Source organism: Anomaloglossus baeobatrachus, chromosome 3, assembly GCF_048569485.1.
Source record: "Anomaloglossus baeobatrachus isolate aAnoBae1 chromosome 3, aAnoBae1.hap1, whole genome shotgun sequence".
NCBI classification, from domain to species: domain Eukaryota; kingdom Metazoa; phylum Chordata; class Amphibia; order Anura; family Aromobatidae; genus Anomaloglossus; species Anomaloglossus baeobatrachus.
In genome coordinates this window covers 64303425-64320976 of record NC_134355.1, presented here as the reverse complement: position 1 = coordinate 64320976, position 17552 = coordinate 64303425, and the positions used below count along the sequence as shown (strand labels likewise).

The window sequence follows — 17552 nt, the reverse complement described above, 5'->3', positions numbered from 1 at the left end:
ACACTACGACATCGCAGGTGCGATGTCGGTGGGGTCAAATTGAAAATGGCGCACTTCCGGCATCACATGTGACATCGTAGTGTGTAAAGCCTAGATGATACGATTAACGAGCGCAAAAGCGTCGTAATCGTATCATCGGTGCAGCGTCGGCGTAATCCATGATTACGCTGACGCGACAGTCCGATATCGTTCCTCGCTCCTGCGGCAGCACACATCGCTGTGTGTGAAGCCGCAGGAGCGAGGAACATCTCCTACCGGCGTCACTGCGGCTTCCGTAGGATATGCGGAAGGAAGGAGATGGGCGGGATGTTTACAACCCACTCATCTCCGCCCCTCCGCTCCGATTGGCCGCCTGGCGTGTGACGTCGCTATGACGCCGCACGACCCGCCCCCTTAACAAGGAGGCGGGTCGCTGGCCAGAGCGACGGTCGCAGGACAGGTGAGTCCATGTGAAGCTGCCGTAGCGATAATGTTCGCTACGGCAGCTATCACAAGGAAATCGCTGCTGCAACGAGGGCGGGTACTATCGCGCTCGGCATCGCAGCATCGGCCTGAGATGTCGCAGCGTACAAAGTACCCCTTACATTACCAACCTGGGGTCAGGGGAAAACACTGCAGCCATCTGTGGGACCCGTCCATCCAGCCGTTTGTTTTACCGGAGACGTTGTGTAAATCATTGGCTGAGTGAGTACCACCGTGCCGTGCGGCACAGCACTGCCCCCGCGACCCTGCACCTCGCCAGGCCCCGTAACCCGCCTGCCATCCATCCCTACCCCACACCGGGCCACGGGACAACCAACCCCCTACCCACGGAGGGGAGAACCAACATCCAGGCTGCTCCCTGTCATCGCTCCCAGGATCCCCGTCCAGAGCAGCGGTGGTGTCACCAATCTCACCACAACCGTGGGTGGTGTCACGGACAATAAATCCCCAAAACCATTCCCCTTTTCACTCACGGGCGAGGAACGCCGCTCAAGTCCCCGGGATCCGGCCCACCGCTCGAGCCACCACCGAGCAGCAGCAGCCGGACCCGAGCAGTGGGAGAGCGCAGCGTCCCCTCCTCCGCCCGCGACAACTTGGCGTCACGAACAGGATCTTACTGCTCTGCCATCTGGTAGAGGTGCGCCTTGTGACCGCCGGAGGTGTCCGGCCGAAAAATTGGAGAAGCCGCCATTTTGGGCGCAAAAAATCCCTGCTCGAGCGTCTCCTCGAGCAGTGGAGGCGCGAAAGCCGAAACCCCGCTCCTGTAGAGGAGGAGCCGGAAAAAGACTAAGGGGGACGGATGTCGTCTAGCCGCATGTGAACCGCGGCTGTGGAAGCAGGGACGCCAGGACTCTGCAAGTATTTGGTTCCTGGAGCACCGCTGCACGAGATGTCCCGTCCGTCCGGCACCGCTGAAACCTCAGTGCCCGTGCCCGCAGCCAATGCCCCGACAGACCCGTTACCGCTGTCATCGGTAGCAGAGCTCGCAGCGTCTGCGAGGGAGGGCCCAGACCTGGGGTTCCCAGGCCTTATCTTTGTCACCACCCTGCCACCGGTCCCGGCTTCCATCCCAGCCGTACCGCCGATGACGACGGCCCCGGCAGTCCGCCCGGCCGCGACGGAGATGACGACGGCTCCGGCAGTCCACCTGGCCACAACGGCAGCGAAGTACCCATCCCGTTAACAAATCTGGGCAGCCTGGTTCTGGACTGGGGTCAAGGGGTGCTGCCCATTTCTTAGGGAAGCAAATCTGCCTTGCGGCAACAAGATACAGCCCAATATCCTAAATACAATATTTATATAGCAAGGATTAAAATATAACTTTTAATAAACACAGTGTAAAACCATAATAGATTAAAGTGCAGTGCATAATATAGTGAAAAAAGAGAACGATCTCACCCAGTTCTTCTCCTGAGGAGATCAGATACCACTGGAATGTCCAAGGCGGAAGAAAGCTGAGCCAGACGACATAAAGACAGGGGGGGACAATACCAAATACACTACCCCTGTCGTGCCCATGTAATAGCTTCCGCCCTTACAAGGGCAGCACCCAAGTCAGGATACACTACCCTTATAACAATATACCCCTCCCTCCCATTTCTTAGGGGCAGCATCAGGGCCAGGTTGTTTGGGTGGGTGACTGAAGGACCCGTTCCGTTGCCGTTATTAAAAGTGTTTTATTGCTGTTGCAATGGTTGAAGTGTTATGCCTCCCGTAAGGGAAGTTTTATGAAAAAATGCATGTGTGAAAATGTTTAAAAAAATGTTTTATTCTTTCTCAGTTCGTGAAAAATAAAACCGGTGATGGACGGGCAGCCCGCGGACGGTCTGCATTTTACTAAGGGGGAATGTGGCGCCTTGGACAAGCCAGGGGCCACAGGTAACAACACACACCCCCCCCCCCCCACCCCCAGCAGTTCACAGCAGTCCTCCCCAGTGAGACCTGATTTCTTCCTCGGGTTCAGACAGACACACCAGGTGGGCGGAGTCAGGCAGATGGGCATGCCCACCGAGGAGTTTAGCTGGCCTGAGGCAGGAAACAAGTCCAGACAAGTCCAGGCAGAGGAAGAGCGAGGATGTCTGCAGAGAGGCAGACGCAGACTGTGGCCTAGGTTGGAGCCTAGGTCCCTCGTGCAGCAGTCAGGCAGACGGCAGTGGCCGTCTTCGAGAGCTGGGAAGACAGTCTGGTGGAACCATAGGTAGCCGGGTCTGGGCGTTGGCCCACCGGTACCGAACCGGGGAGCCAGCTGGAAACCGGAGCGCAGGAGGAGTGTACGGAAGGTGCCGGAAAGGACTTACATTACCAACCTGGGGTCAGGGGAAAACACCGCAGCCATCTGTGGGACCCGTCCATCCAGCCGTTTGTTTTACCGGAGACTTTGTGTACATCATTGGCTGAGTGAGTACCACTGTGCCGTGCGGCACAGCGCTGCCCCCGCGACCCTGCACCTCGCCAGGCCCCGTAACCCGCCTGCCATCCATCCCTACCCCGCACCGGGCCCCGGGACAACCAACCCCCTACCCACGGAGGGGAGAACCAACATCCAGGCTGCTCCCTGTCATCGCTCACGGGATCCCCATCCAGAGAAGCGGTGGTGTCACCAATCCCACCACAACCGTGGGTGGTGTCACGGACAATAAATCCCCAAAACCATTCCCCTTTTCACTCACGGGTGAGGAACGCCGCTCGAGTCCCCGGGATCCGGCCCACCGCTCGAGCCACCACCGAGCAGCAGCAGCCGGACCCGAGCAGTGGGAGAGCGCAGCGTCCCCTCCTCCGCCCGCGACATAAACTCCTAGGAAATATAAGAACATCTGACACTGGATAAAAAAAACTTTGGGAATTAAAAAAAAGTAAGAAAAAAGAATTCTATGTTCTACTCAAAATCCATGGGCTAAACTATGTGCTTAATCTCTTCAAGTTGTTTCAAGGTCATTGGAAAACTAGAATATTGTTTTTATTTATTTATTTTTAATAAAACTGTCACATAATTGCCACCGAGACTTCAGTTGCTAAATAGTATTGTACAAGATGGATTATTTTCTCAGCACTTCTGGGCTTGGCTCAGTCTGAAGGCGGACTTAAGTCATCTGTTGTTACAGGACATAGGGATCTCTCACTGAATGGGAAAAGCAGCCGAGGCGTCCTGTACTCCATGCAGTTATGAGGCTCCTGAGTTACATGTATGCACTGGTTCTCATATACCCCTCCTGTGGATGTCACTATTCTAAAAGCATTTATAGCTGTCAGGGAAGAAATGTGGAGCATGTCCCCCAGGATATTCCCAAAAATGCTTCAGAAGTGTAAGTGCAAAAACTTCCCTCCAAGAGTCAGTCTGATAATATACATATTTATGGCGTATCTTCAGTCTCATTATATCTGTTTATAGAAATGCATCGTTTTTTAACTCTTTGGGGTTGGTATATTAGGTGTATTACGGTAATATAGTACGAAGTCCAATGTAAAACTTATACTAATGCATAGTAGTGCTGTGTCCGAAAAAGCATAACTAGAATATTCATTGTGTTTTAGCACTGATGTTGCATGATTATGGCATTATTCTACTAAATTAATTACTATTAATAAATATTATTGTTAATATTAGTAGTATTAGCAGTAGTGGCAGAAGTTCTCATACCTTTATATCTAGAGGATTATTAGAAATATTATTGTTAATATTAGTAGTAATGGTGATAGCAGAAGATGTTCTCACACCTTTATATCTAGAGGATTATTAGAAATATTATTGTTAATATTAGTAGTATTAGCAGTAGTGGCAGAAGTTCTCATACCTTTATATCTAGAGGATTATTAGAAATATTATTGTTAATATTAGTAGTAATGGTGATAGCAGAAGACGTTCTCACACCTTTATATCTAGAGGATTATTATAAATATTATTGTTAATATTAGTAGTATTAGCAGTAGTGGCAGAAGTTCTCATACCTTTATATCTAGAGGATTATTGTAAATATTATTGTTAATATTAGTAGTATTAGCAGTAGTGACAGAAGTTCTCATACCTTTATATCTAGAGGATTATTATAAATATTATTGTTAATATTAGTAGTAATGGGGATAGCAGCAGAAGAAATTCTCATACCTTTATATCTAGAGGATTTTGATTATTATTAATATTATTATTATTATTATTGTATTAATATTAGTAGTATTAATAGTAATGGTAGCAATAGAAGTAGACATTATCATACCTTTATAGCTAGAGGATTAATATAAATATTATTGTTACTATTAGTAGTAGAGGTGACAGTAGAAGTTCTCATACCTTTATATCTAGAGTATTTTGATTATTAATAAAAATATTATTGTTCATATTAATAGTATTAGTAGCAGTGGTGGTAGCAGTAGAAGTTCTCAAACCTTTATATCTAGAGGATTAATATAAATATTATTGTTACTATTAGTAGTAGTGGTGACAGTAGAAGTAGAAGTTCTCACACCTTTATATCTAGATGATTTTGATTATTATTATTATTATTATTATTATTAGTAGTAGTAGTAGTAGTAGTAGTAGTAGTAGTAGTAGCTGCAGTAAAAGTAGAAGTTCCCATACTTTTAGATCTAGAGGATTAAAATACATATTATTGTTACTATTAGTAGTAGTGATGACAGATGACAGTAGAAGTTCCCATACCTTTATATCTAGAGGATTTGATTATTAATATAAATATTATTGTTACTATTAGTAGTAGTGGAGACAGTAGAAGTTCTCATACCTCTATAGCTAGAGGATTTTGATTATTATTATTATTATTATTAATAATAATATTGTTAATAGTAGTAGTAGTAGTGGTAGTAGCAGAAGTAGAAGTTCTCATACCTTTATATCTAGAGGATTAATATAAATATTATTGTTACTATTAGTAGTAGTGGTGACAGTAGATGTAGAAGTTCTCATACCTCTATGGCTAAAGGATTTTTTTTATTATTATTATTATTATTATTATAATAAATAATATTGTTAATATTTGTAGTAGTAGTAGTAGTGGTAGCAGTAGAAGTAGAAGTTCTCATACCTTTATATCTAGAGGATTATTACAAATATTATTGTTACTATTAGTAGTAGTGGTGACAGTAGATGTAGAAGTTCTCATACCTTTATATGTAGAGGATTAAGGCCCCGTCACACACAGAGATAAATCTGCGGCAGATCTGTGGTTGCACTGAAATTGTGGACAATCAGTGCCAGGTTTGTGGCCGTGTACAAATGGAACAATATGTCAATGATTTCACTGCAACGACAGATCTGACAAAGATTTATCTCTGCGTGTGACGGGGCCTTTATGGTGAACAGTAGGTTCTATATCAGATATTCATTGTATTAGATGAATCTGTTTAAAATTGCATAAACTTAGGAGAAAATGACTTATAAATAAATGATACAAAAAGGCGAGTGAAAGCAGAGAGTCAGCAGGGGCGGCCGCGCAGAAATTCAGTAAGCACAGAATTAGGAGTAAACACACTGATGAAATATTCGGTGTACTTACGCTGAGAAAATGCTAATCCTTTTATTTGCAAAAAATATATGCAAAGCACTTTAAGACTATTAACAACACAACATCATAGGACATCAAAATGGAAAACTGGCTGGCACGCGGAGCTTTTTTCATGGGATTTCTGAAATCCTCTGTATTTTATGTGCTGGCTTCAAATACCCAAAGCAGGTTGTAATACTTTGTGAGTGACAGGAGGGGAGAGGGAAATGGTTTATCCATTTCTTCAAATATTAGTAAAGTCAAAGGCTTCTTGGCATAAATGTGACTTTTGACTAGAGTTATGCAACATGTGTGTTGTTCTCCCTGAATTAGTCATATAACTTTCTCCTGTGTAATAATTAATGTAATTGTCTTAGCATCTTGACCGTAAAATCGGATGTGCTGTTGATATATCAACATTGGTGGATTTATTATTATTACACGGTGATCCTTACTGGCATCAGTAGGGGACATGCTTGCCAAATATTTAGGGCTTCCATCCCTATAGTGGCCTCCTGTTTCAGCATCGTAGGTCAGCTGCTTGTCCAGCTAAAAAGCAGAGACTGAGACCTTTGAGTACAGGACGTTTGGACTACCCCACCAATATATTTAACCCTCTCAGCTCCTCTTCTGTCAGGTGTTGTTGTACATTGTCCTGGTACTGTCTATCTGTAGGACATCCGTGATGCACAAACTGTCCTATAGCTGGACGAAATAAAAACACAGTATAGCGGCATCCAGAGCTAAACTGACTCCGTAGGATATGACAGTACATTCATAAAATCAAACTGTAAAAAATTAATGCTTATGGTGCTATGGAAAAGTAGTCAATTCCTGTCCCCATAAGTGAAATCAAGGTGGATAGAATACTTTATCAAAAACCACCTCGTAACTACCCTCAGAGGTTTTAGGTGTCAACATTCGGCAGATACTAAAGCTATTTCACAGAAGCTAACCACCATCCATAAATGTTATTTCGCCCACACTCATCCTTCCTCACACAGAGAGTGCACTCACTTATTCTACCTTCTCTAATAGTCTTATGCAGATAATATGTCGCTTGAGGCCCAACATATGTTTGACCTATCTAATAACGGTCACCTCTAGCATTCACCTGTCTGACTACACCACCACTGTCTGTCTCCTGGTCTAGGTTCTGCAGTTTCTTGGACAGTTACAATATTTTTAGGTGCTACTGTATATGGGTGTTATTTCAAATTTCTTGGTGATAATAGTTTTTGGGTTTTTTTTGCTTTTGGGCTACAATTGGGGGCAAATGCATTACTGGATAGTACTAGAAATGTATGTAAGGAAGAAAGTTGTTGAACCTGAAACTGAATGTCGATGGGAGAACTATAAATCGGTGAACAACCCAACTAGCACGAAAGTGATGATCGGCACATGGTGTGTATAGTGTGCAGTAGAAAATTCAAAGAATCCGGCACTCAGATGTATGAAAATGAAACAATAGATCCCTTTAATTGATTGCACCATGGGTAGTGTACAAATTAAATTGATGTTTCAGTCTCACTGACTTTTCTCAAAAATACACTCACTAGTGCCTGTGCATGATGCTATATACTACAGTGATCTAGCGCAATACCCAGGCATTCCAATATCCTCATCAGCACAGCAGCGATCCCCATATGGTGCACCTCTCACGGCCTTACAGGTCGTCCATCATAAACACTACTGACAGTGTATTTTTGAGAAAGGTCAGAGAGACGGAAGCGTCAATTTAATTTGTACGCTACCCATGGTGCAACCTATTAAAGGGATCATTTGTTTCATTGTAATACATTTGAGTGCCGGATTCTTTGAAGTTTGTATTACGGGGTTGGACCGTAGCCGAGCACCAGTCATAACTCCAGGAGTGCCGTACTTCCAGTTTTATCCAGTGTGTGATAGACCTAGGGTTAGACATCCTGCAGTGGGAATATATATTCACGTGGTATGATTTTCGTAGTGGGGAGTGGCATTTGTTGCTGCACTGGTGCACATACTTTATAAATGCATTCCCTTAATATGTTCCTTCAGGTCATTCAGCAGTTCTCAGTGTTGCTTCTTGCTGTAAACAGACCCTTTTTGATGTGAGTATTTTTGGGATCTGACCACTTCTTTGTCTCTTGGCATAGGTTCTTTGGATCCTAGAGAAGATTCACAATCACAATGTATATGTGACATCCTAGATTGATATTCAGCACAGGCTGTAGAGTATATAAGTAGTAGACTTGAGTATGGTCATATGTTGTAGTTCCACTGAGTGGGAATGTAAATGCATGTGGCAGAGTGGTAGATAGAGTGATACGTGTTGCTGCACTAGTGGGCTCGAAGGTATTGCATGTAGGGCACTCATGGCCTAAGGTTCAATCCTCAGGCCAGGGCTACAGAGTAGTGATGGGCGATCCCGAACTGTAAAGCTCAGGGATCATAACGATCACATAGTGATCATGTACACGTTCCCGAACACGAGCTTTCCAGGGAAGCTCGTGTTACAGTTCGGGTCCAGTTTGGGTCCAGGGGCTGCAAAAAAAAGCACATTATTAAAAAACATTATGATCATACTTACAGGTCCCGTAACGCGTCCTGCAGACTCTGTCTCCCAGATGCTTCTGCTTCCGATCATTGCTGTGCCCCCTGGTAAGCACCGCTGCCTAAAGGACCTTCCATGACGTCATAGCCATGTGACCAGTCTGGTGTGAATATTGTACAGACATTGGCTTACAGACTGGTCACATGACTATGACATCATTGAAGGCCCTGTTAACTGAACTTTGACTGTCACTGTGCGAGTGTCGCATGGCATCACAGCGCACAATCTCCCGACAGGAGCGGGTCAGCTGCATGTATTCCCTCACTGTCAGCCTGCTTCTTGCTGTAGTACAGAGGGATGATTTCTAGAGCTACTCATTGATTTTAACTGTTAAGTGACATCTGCAGTTCACAAGACTGCATATAACTCATTGTATTGGACTACAGCTGTAGTTTGAGTGGTTAAAGTCACCCAATAACATTTTAGAAAGTCTCCATGCAGCCTGAGCAGCTTACAAGGCAGATCTGATGCTCATTTAAGTACCTCAAGAGTTTGCCAGTTAACAATTTGCTGCAAATAGTCCTATCCAAATGCCATGTTTGGGAACTATTTTTTTCTGTCTTTGCTCTGATTCTCATGGTTCTGAAACAAACAGCAGATGGAGGACCATGAGGTCTCCTTTTAAAGTTCCTTGTGTACGGTCAAAGACCTCGTAATTATGTTTTTGAACTTCAGCACCGTCTGACTTCAACAGTCCTACGTTGTTTGATAGTAGACTAGAAATGATAGTATGGTAGAAATATCTGGATGTATGTGGAAGGTATGATACTTAAATACAGTGTATCAAGGGTCCCCAAACTGTTGTTCGGAAACTATATATGGCTCGTTAGTCCATGTTGTGTGGTTTGCAGCTGCCTGCCAGCTTGTTACATTGCCACCGGGTCTAGCAAACAACTAAGCTCTCCAGATGGTGAATTATGTGAGTAGCCTCTCACAGGAGAGCAAATCTGGTTGCCCAAATACTGGCCTTGGGGGTTTAGAGATAATTTAAGTATGGTAAATCGGAGAGTGGAGGGGGATGCTACCATCTGGATGAGACGGTGTGGTGGGAATGCTCTTGGTGTCCCTAATGTGAGGAAGGCGGGAGCTGGATGTGACTTGCGACCCTCTCTCAGAGATGGCTGTATCTCTCAAGGTCAGAAAGGTTGGGGCCACTGCAGTATATTCACTATAGTACTGCACAGGAAATGTGGAAAGAATGAAAGCAACATTAAAGAATGGCTAGAATCTTAAAAATAAAATATTTGATCCGCATGGAAAACAAGTTGCTGGATTATCATTGTTTATGAATTATAAAATACCATCTTGAAGGAATTTCAAACCTTTCTTGTGCATCAGGCTGTGTTCACACATAATAAAATTGCAGCAGATTCTCCATCCAGACTTTTGGTTGCAGTCTGTTTTAATAGCAGCAATGAGATTTAAAACCTAGCAGTCTCATCAACTCATTTCAACATAGTTGAAATTTTATGTGCAGATGTGAGGAGGTGGCCAGAATCCTACCTTTAAAGCCACAAGCATATTAATGTATATATTGATGTGTAGAGTGATAGTAGTGACGTTATAATGCATGGAGTAATGTAAAACTGTAAATTATATTGTAAAAGGGAAGATGTTGCCATAATAGGGGCTGGTGTAGATGGTGCTTGAAGAAAACCGTTGATGGTGGTATAGGAAAAAGTTAAGCAGTGGGATTAGCCACAGGTGTGGAGCCAGTTCTTGTGGGTAGAGGAGAGACTCCATCTTAGAATCAGTTGGAGATAGGGCAAGAGAGAAAGTTTATTGTGGCCAAGTGTGTCCAGTTAAAGTCAGGCAGGACTCCCAAACTCCCAGATGTGAAAACCTCTGGACATATGGAGCATAAGGCTCAGGGCTGATGTTAAGAGGGCACCCAAAAACCCCCTTAAGGGAGGAAGAGTCAAGGAGCCCAAGACAGAGAGAGTGAAGGTTGGGTAGTGCTAGTGAAGAGACTACATCCTGTGCAATATGGAGTCGGACCAGTTCTCTAAGGGGAAACTGAAGACTAGAGATGAGTGAACCTTTGGAGGTTTGGTTTGTCAGAGACATTCGAACCTTAGATAAGGTTCGGTTTGTGACCTTGACTTCAACTAAAGGCCCAGTCACACACAACGACTTACCAGCGATCCCGAAAATGATGCGACCTGATAGGAATCGCTGGTAAGTCGCTGGGAGGTCACTGGTGAGATGTCACACAGTCAGACTTTACCAACGATGCAGGAACAATACAGGTCGCAGTAGCAACCTGTATAACGATCTCAGCAGTCACTGTGACCCTGTCACACAGTGTCAAACAAAGCGATGTGTCCTGCCTGGCAGACCATCGCCTTTGAAGAAAATGGCCTGGACCATTCTGCAACGACTAGAGAAACCGTGACTCAGCAGCGATCTCGCTAGCGATCTCGTTATGTGTGACGGTACCTTAAACCTCAGTGGAAGTCAGTAATTGGGTAGTTTGGGTCTCCGCCCACATGCTGCCAGCCACAAGCAGAACACTTCTGCAGAGGGAGGGTGAGATTTTTCAATTTTTTTTCTATGTGTGTACACACTATATTTGATCATGCTCATTTTACTCTCAGTGCAAGCTGTTCAATAACAACACATGGCTCGCACAGGGCTGAGTATCACTCATACCTAAGCACAGTGCTGCTTGATTCAGTGGTTTGCACTCGTAACTCACTCAAACTTCGAACCTGAAATTTGTTCTTTTGGTAGTTGATTTCCGAACCCGATCCCCGAACCTCGAACCTCAAGTTCGCTCATCTCCACTGAAGACATCAGTGAGCAAGTGAGTGCCACTCATCGCACATAATTATTGGGGACACTACTTTATCGGTAGTGTGCCAGGGGGTGAACCTGCAGGTAAAACTCATCCACGACTACCGCTCTCTAGCACTCTACACAGAGCTTGACACACAGTGTTGATTATTTTATCTTCAGCATACAAATTCTGCAAAGCAAAAGAGTGGTTTTATTGAGTTCAATGCAAAAGTAAAATTCTGTAATAAATCTAATTTTTTCACATTTTGCTGTGGAGAACCAGTTGGCCTTCAGCAAAATCTGCAGCTCTAAAATAAAAAAAAGTAAGTAAAAAAAAGGAAAAACAATAATACTGCTACCTAGTTCTCTTTTCCTAAGGCTGTGTCCACACTTTGCGTTCAATTCCGCAGCATGTAAGTCACTGCCTGTGCATCTCAGAACGCAGCCAAAAAAGCTGCGTTTTGATATGCATTCGGCAAAACGCAACGTGCGCACATTCCTGGAGCATTCATGCGTTCTGGATGCTTTCTCTGCCATAGACAGAGTGGGAAAAGCATCCAGAACGCACATTTTTCACAGTACAGTCCCACTCGGCTCTGCTGCATCCCCATAGACTTGCAGCAGAGCCGAGTGGGACCGCACTGTCAAAAAGAGCATGGTTGGCTGCGAGACAGTGCTGCACGATCAGAATGAACTCGGATGAACTTCACCCGACTTCATTGTGATCGCGCGGCTACATCGGAAGCTGACAGGAGAGGCAGTAGAACACCGCCGCTCCTATCAGCACCATGCAGCAACTGAAGTGAGTAGCGCAATCAGCTGTGCTGTCACTGTGGTTACTCGTGGCCACCGCTCTCAGGTGGAGGACTGTAGCTGTGGCCGCGAGTAACCTGAGTGAAAGCACAGCTCATCGCCTGGCTCACTGCAGTCACTCAGGGGATTTGCGATCACAGGTGAGTCCTTCACGTGTGACCGCAAATCAAGCCGCGGCACACGACAAAATTGTCAAACTTTTGACAATCAAAACGCTGCGTTTCAAAAAGCATCGTGCGCACAGATTTTGCATGATTCTCATAGACTTTGCTGGGGAATCAGAACGCATGCATTTTGTCAATGACACAGTGCAGTTGTAAACGCAGCCAAAACGCAGAAAAAAATGCAAAGTGCGCACATAGCCTAAGAATGTTTCCATGTCAATGTGATTGCATCCTCAGTCAGAGACTGCAATGGTCACACAGAGCTATCAGCCACAGGGAGTCGAGATGTACTACGATCCGTATAGAAACACTTCTTGGAACAGAGGAAGAAGTGACTGTTCTTGATTAAAGGCTGGAGTCACACTTGCTTATGACTTGTGCGAGTCTCGCATCGGATCACCCGGCACGGCCGCATACTCTCTTGACAGGAGCGGGATGGCTGCATATATTTCTATGCAGCTAAGACGCTTGTGTCTGGAGAGTGCGCGACCACACTGGGTGATCCGATGCGAGACTCGCGCCTAATGCAAAGTCCAGAAAGAAATAGCCAACAAGATCCACACAATTAATTTAGTTCTGATCTTTTCCTGCAGACTTCCCCTTGAAGATACTGTGCTTACAGATTTTCAACCAAGATATTTCCAGTGAAAAATCCAAAATAATAAAATAACATAAAGTAGATGAAATTTGAACAAATCTCATGTACGTGTCTTGAAAAAATTTTACACAGAAAATCACCTGTGTAAAAACAATATTTAATCCAAAGTATGTAAATTCTATTTTCAGATTAGTCAAGGATTTGTTGGGAATTCCCCAGTGACTTAATTTGGTAAGCCTAAACGCAAACACCAGTTATTGTGGATTTTGATTTTGATTACCTTGAATAAAAAGCAAAATTTCCAAGTGATATAATTAAAGCAAAGTAAAAAAAACCAAAACACTCTACTCACCTGATTTAGTGATACTGTGTAACAGCCTGTGATTGGTTTCAGTTTTTACATGAGACGAGACATCATCATGGTATAGCTAGCAGTACGGGGCCAGGAAAGGGAATCACGGAAGCACCAAGATTAGTGAGTAATTTTACATTGCCAAATGGTTTTCGCAAGGAGATCAGCATAAAAATCTACACCAAAAAAGCATGTTTTGGCATGGATTTGCTAATGCCGATTGGTGGGGAAAGTGGTCCTTATTACCTGGCTTTCATGAGTGTGTCCCACTTTAGGGAGACCTTTGTCGAGTCTGGAATCAGGAGGTCACAATGCCTTAATGCTCACAGACCCACTACTTGTATTTGAGAAAAATCTATTTGCTTTTAATGCTGTAGGGGTTAAGGACTCTTTCCCATCTGGCTGTCTTTTGTAGCCTTAATCACAGGTGCAGCTAATTTCTGACCACTCCCCTTCGGTATAAAAAGTCATGTGTCTTAACATCTGACACCGGTTATAAAATCTTCATTCTTATGCTGACCACTTTATAAGGTGCTAGTTTCTGTAAAAAGCTGAGTTGTTACAGTTGCAGCTGTGGTGTTAGCTGTATTGGAGGAGCTTGGAGTGTTTACTTTTTACTTCTATTTTCCCCCAGTCTGTCTCCCTTCCTTTGTGTTGTATTATTGCAATGGTTAGACTAGTGCTCTCGCTGACCTTCTCACTAGCCAGGATGAGTTCAAGGCAAGTGAGGGCTTAGGCACGTGATCAGTGACGGGGGGAAGAACCCGTATAGTGATGTTAGGGAGTGCAGGGATCAGCCTCAGGTGAGTGGCAGGAGATGATCCACCCCCCTCTCCCTATATAGTAGATTACCTCAGGTCCATAAATTAATTAATTGTAGAATCGAATATTTATGGAAAGGTTCTTTATTAGATTAATAATAACAGAGCAACCAAGCTTAAATAAGACCAACGTTTCGGCCTTGCGGCCTTTCCTAAGGTTTCTAAGTAAAGGCTGCCTGGGGTAGAATGTCAATCAGGCTGAAACAACTTGTAGGTTCCAAAGCTGAAGAGATAAGGGGTTATCTCCCTAGTGCCAGGGCTCACCAATGTATCTTCTTACCTGTCTACTCCGTGTGTTGCAGCGCTTGCCGGGAGTCTCCTTATACGGCCTAAGCCACACGGCGAGAAAATCGGTGCGAGTGGAGTGCGATAAAACATCGCATTCCACTCTGACCAATTTTAGCCTGTGTGTCAGCACCCATGAGCGATTATTTTCTCAGCCCTAATCGGACCGAGAAAACAATTGCAGCATGCTGCGACTATAATGTGAAACTCTTTACTCTCGCACCCATTCACGTGAATGGGGCGAGAGAAAAATCGCACTGCACTCGCAGTACACCGGTGTACCACGCGTGCAGAGCGAGAATTGCAATAGCCGGCTACGGAGGAGAGAGGGAGAGAAATCCCACCCTCCCCTCCTCTGTGCCGGTCCTCCACTCCTCAGAGCTGGCCCGCCCCTCGTCAGGGCCGGCCCGTCCCCGCAGCTGAGGTCCGCTTACACAGTCGGACCTCAGACGCAGGGATACTAGCATGACACTCGGCTCCTGCTGTGCTGCCAGCGTGAGCCGAGTGTCATGCCAGCATCGCACTAGTGCCCCGTGTGGCCCCGGCCTACCTCTCAGAATCCCGGTAGTCACTGTGTGACACTGACTCCCCAGAATAATGTACCACTCAGACATTCTTTATACAGGATACTTTATATTTATGTGTTATGTGCTGTCTAGTTGTGTAGCAACCTGGTCAAATTACAGTATATCTGCCCTTTCACATGCCAGATAATATTAAATAGAAGAATAGATTTTGGAAGAGACCCTGTGATTTGTGAAATATTGTTCAATAATATTTGAGGAGTGCATGGGATCCTTTCCCTGAATAACGTCAGATTATGCAAAAAGAAAAGAAAAAATATATATAAACTATTCTCCCATATAATAATTGTGTAATGTTTTCTTTTCATAATCTTAATATGTGGAAAAGTTTGTTCTGTGCAAAGAGCTGTCTAGCCAAGTAGGAAGTGGGTTGAATATATGTTCAAACCAATATTAATGGAACATTCTCTACTAATATGCTATACATATGTAAGATCCATTGATGCCCCTGTTTTACTTGAAGTCAAAGGTCCAACAGAGACACGAGAGAACGCTTCCTCCCCACTCCCACTGTATCGGCCCATTCTACATGATGGCTGATTCCAATACAACCAAGTGTCTGTCAAGGGTTGGAAATAAAATTCCGATATTGATGGAGATTCAAAAATAAACATTAAATTAAGAAAATTAGTAAATTCAAATAATATAATTTTGAAATACACCCTACCTTCTACTGTCAATATATCAATTTCTTTTAAAGTGGTAAAGTATATAGAAGAAGTGGTAAAATTATGGTAGGTTTTAACTCCACTATGGGGACTAAAAAAAAAGTTAAAAAATCTATATTTATTCTATATCTATATCACGTATTTTTGGTAACATGTTTCAGGGCTAGATTCATGGGATGGTCAGAAGTGATGGGCGGGACTGATCATCCACATGCCTCCCACCCAAGGGTGTGTCTGGGAGGATATCATGTCTCTGGTTGTGGTCACATGGCGGTCTACCAGGGTCCTGGAAGGACACGGCCCTGCTGGAGCACATGGTAAGACCATGTGGGGAGTGTGCTGTGACTCCTGAACATGTATTCCCAGGAGAAGGGGGTTGTGAGTTGACTGGGTGTCAGCAAGTGAAGACCGCCATATTTGTCTTCACTCGGATACAGCTGAGAGGTAAGTGAGTAAAGGCTGGGATGTCTGCACTGGGACAATGTGTGTATGAAGCCTTGCAGATATACTCACTATTGGAATAGAACTGTAACAGCGGTTTATGACTAGCTTGAATAAACCGCATGGACTGTTTAAGTGACAAAGTGCTCCTGTGTGCCTCAATCCCACTGCCAGATGTATGTACCCAATACATTCAGGGCATAGGTCATTACATCTTTTATATATATATATATATATATATATATATATATATATATATATATATATATATATAAAACATTTTGAATCCACCTTTCACCAGTGAAAAGTAAAGAAAGTTGAAAAATAAAAAAACAATACCAATTTATTAGTTTTCACCATCACCATGAAAGTATTAGAATTGTTTAACCTACATGTTAAACACATCCATAAAATGTAAGAACTGATCACAGACCTCTCTCCCCTCATATTTATATCATGTAGTTTTTCTTGTCTCGAAAAGTATGAAGAAGCAAGGGCATTCTATGTAAGATTGTTTTTCCTTCCCCATTACTTGGCAGGATATCAATATGTTGTTTACTATGGGCTGTTTTCTTGCATTTTGATATTGTTACTGGAATCCATCTGCCAGCCTGAAAGATTTATTATTATCACAGGCTTATATTATACTGTAGGGTGAATGGAGCACAATGCTGTGTATTCTGTCTGGATGTACCATTTGTACAATTTCATTTATTATGCTCTTTTTCTCTTTCCGGCTATATAACACCCAACATAATAACCACTTTTGATTTTTCATTTTTGAAATTAACGGGTTAAAAAGAAACTTTTGTTTTTTTCTTTTTTGTTTAATACATCAAAAGTACAAATCAAGATAATTTTTCTAATTTATAAAAATAAAAATTCTTCTTTCCCCCTTATCAGACTTCTGAATTCACTACTGAAATCTTTTCCTCAGTGAAGACCAGGTTTTCAGCTCATTTAGGGATCAGATTACATTTGCTGCCTTTAGAAGTTTATGTAGAAAAGGTGTAGACACAGGATTAAAGTCTCACATTAGAAACTGCTCAGAAATGCAGGATATGAGATATATATTTTGTAGACTAAGGGCGGCTTTGCACACTACGACATCGCAGGTGCGATGTCAGTGGGGTCAAATTGAAAGTGACGCACATCCGTCATCGCATGCGACATCGTACTGTGTAAAGCCTAGATGATACGATTATCGAGCGCAAAATCGTCGTAATCGTATCATCGGTGCAGCGTCGGCGTACTCCATAATTACGCTGACGCGACGGTCCGATGTTGTTCCTCGTTCCTGCGGCAGCACACATCGCTGTGTGTGAAGCCGCAGGAGCGATGAACATCTACCGGCGTCACTGCGGCTTCCGTAGGATATGCGGAAGGAAGGAGATGGGCGGGATGTTTACATCCTGCTCATCTCCGCCCCTCCGCCGCTATTGGCCGCCTGCCGTGTGACGTTGCTATGACGCCGCAC

The 17552-nt window shown here is 43.9% G+C and overlaps 1 protein-coding gene across 2 annotated transcripts in view; it reads left to right on the top strand.

The window, feature by feature from the left end:
- The first annotated feature begins 3615 nt into the window (after window positions 1-3615).
- Window positions 3616-17552, top strand: part of LOC142296035 (follicle-stimulating hormone receptor-like) — a 270857-nt gene continuing 256920 nt past the window's right edge. For both annotated transcript variants that reach the window (XM_075339219.1, XM_075339218.1), the window contains exon 1: window positions 3616-3785. In XM_075339219.1, the coding sequence (XP_075195334.1) occupies window positions 3646-3785 (140 nt within the window). In that variant the 5' untranslated portion in view covers window positions 3616-3645. The remainder of the gene's footprint in view (window positions 3786-17552) is intronic.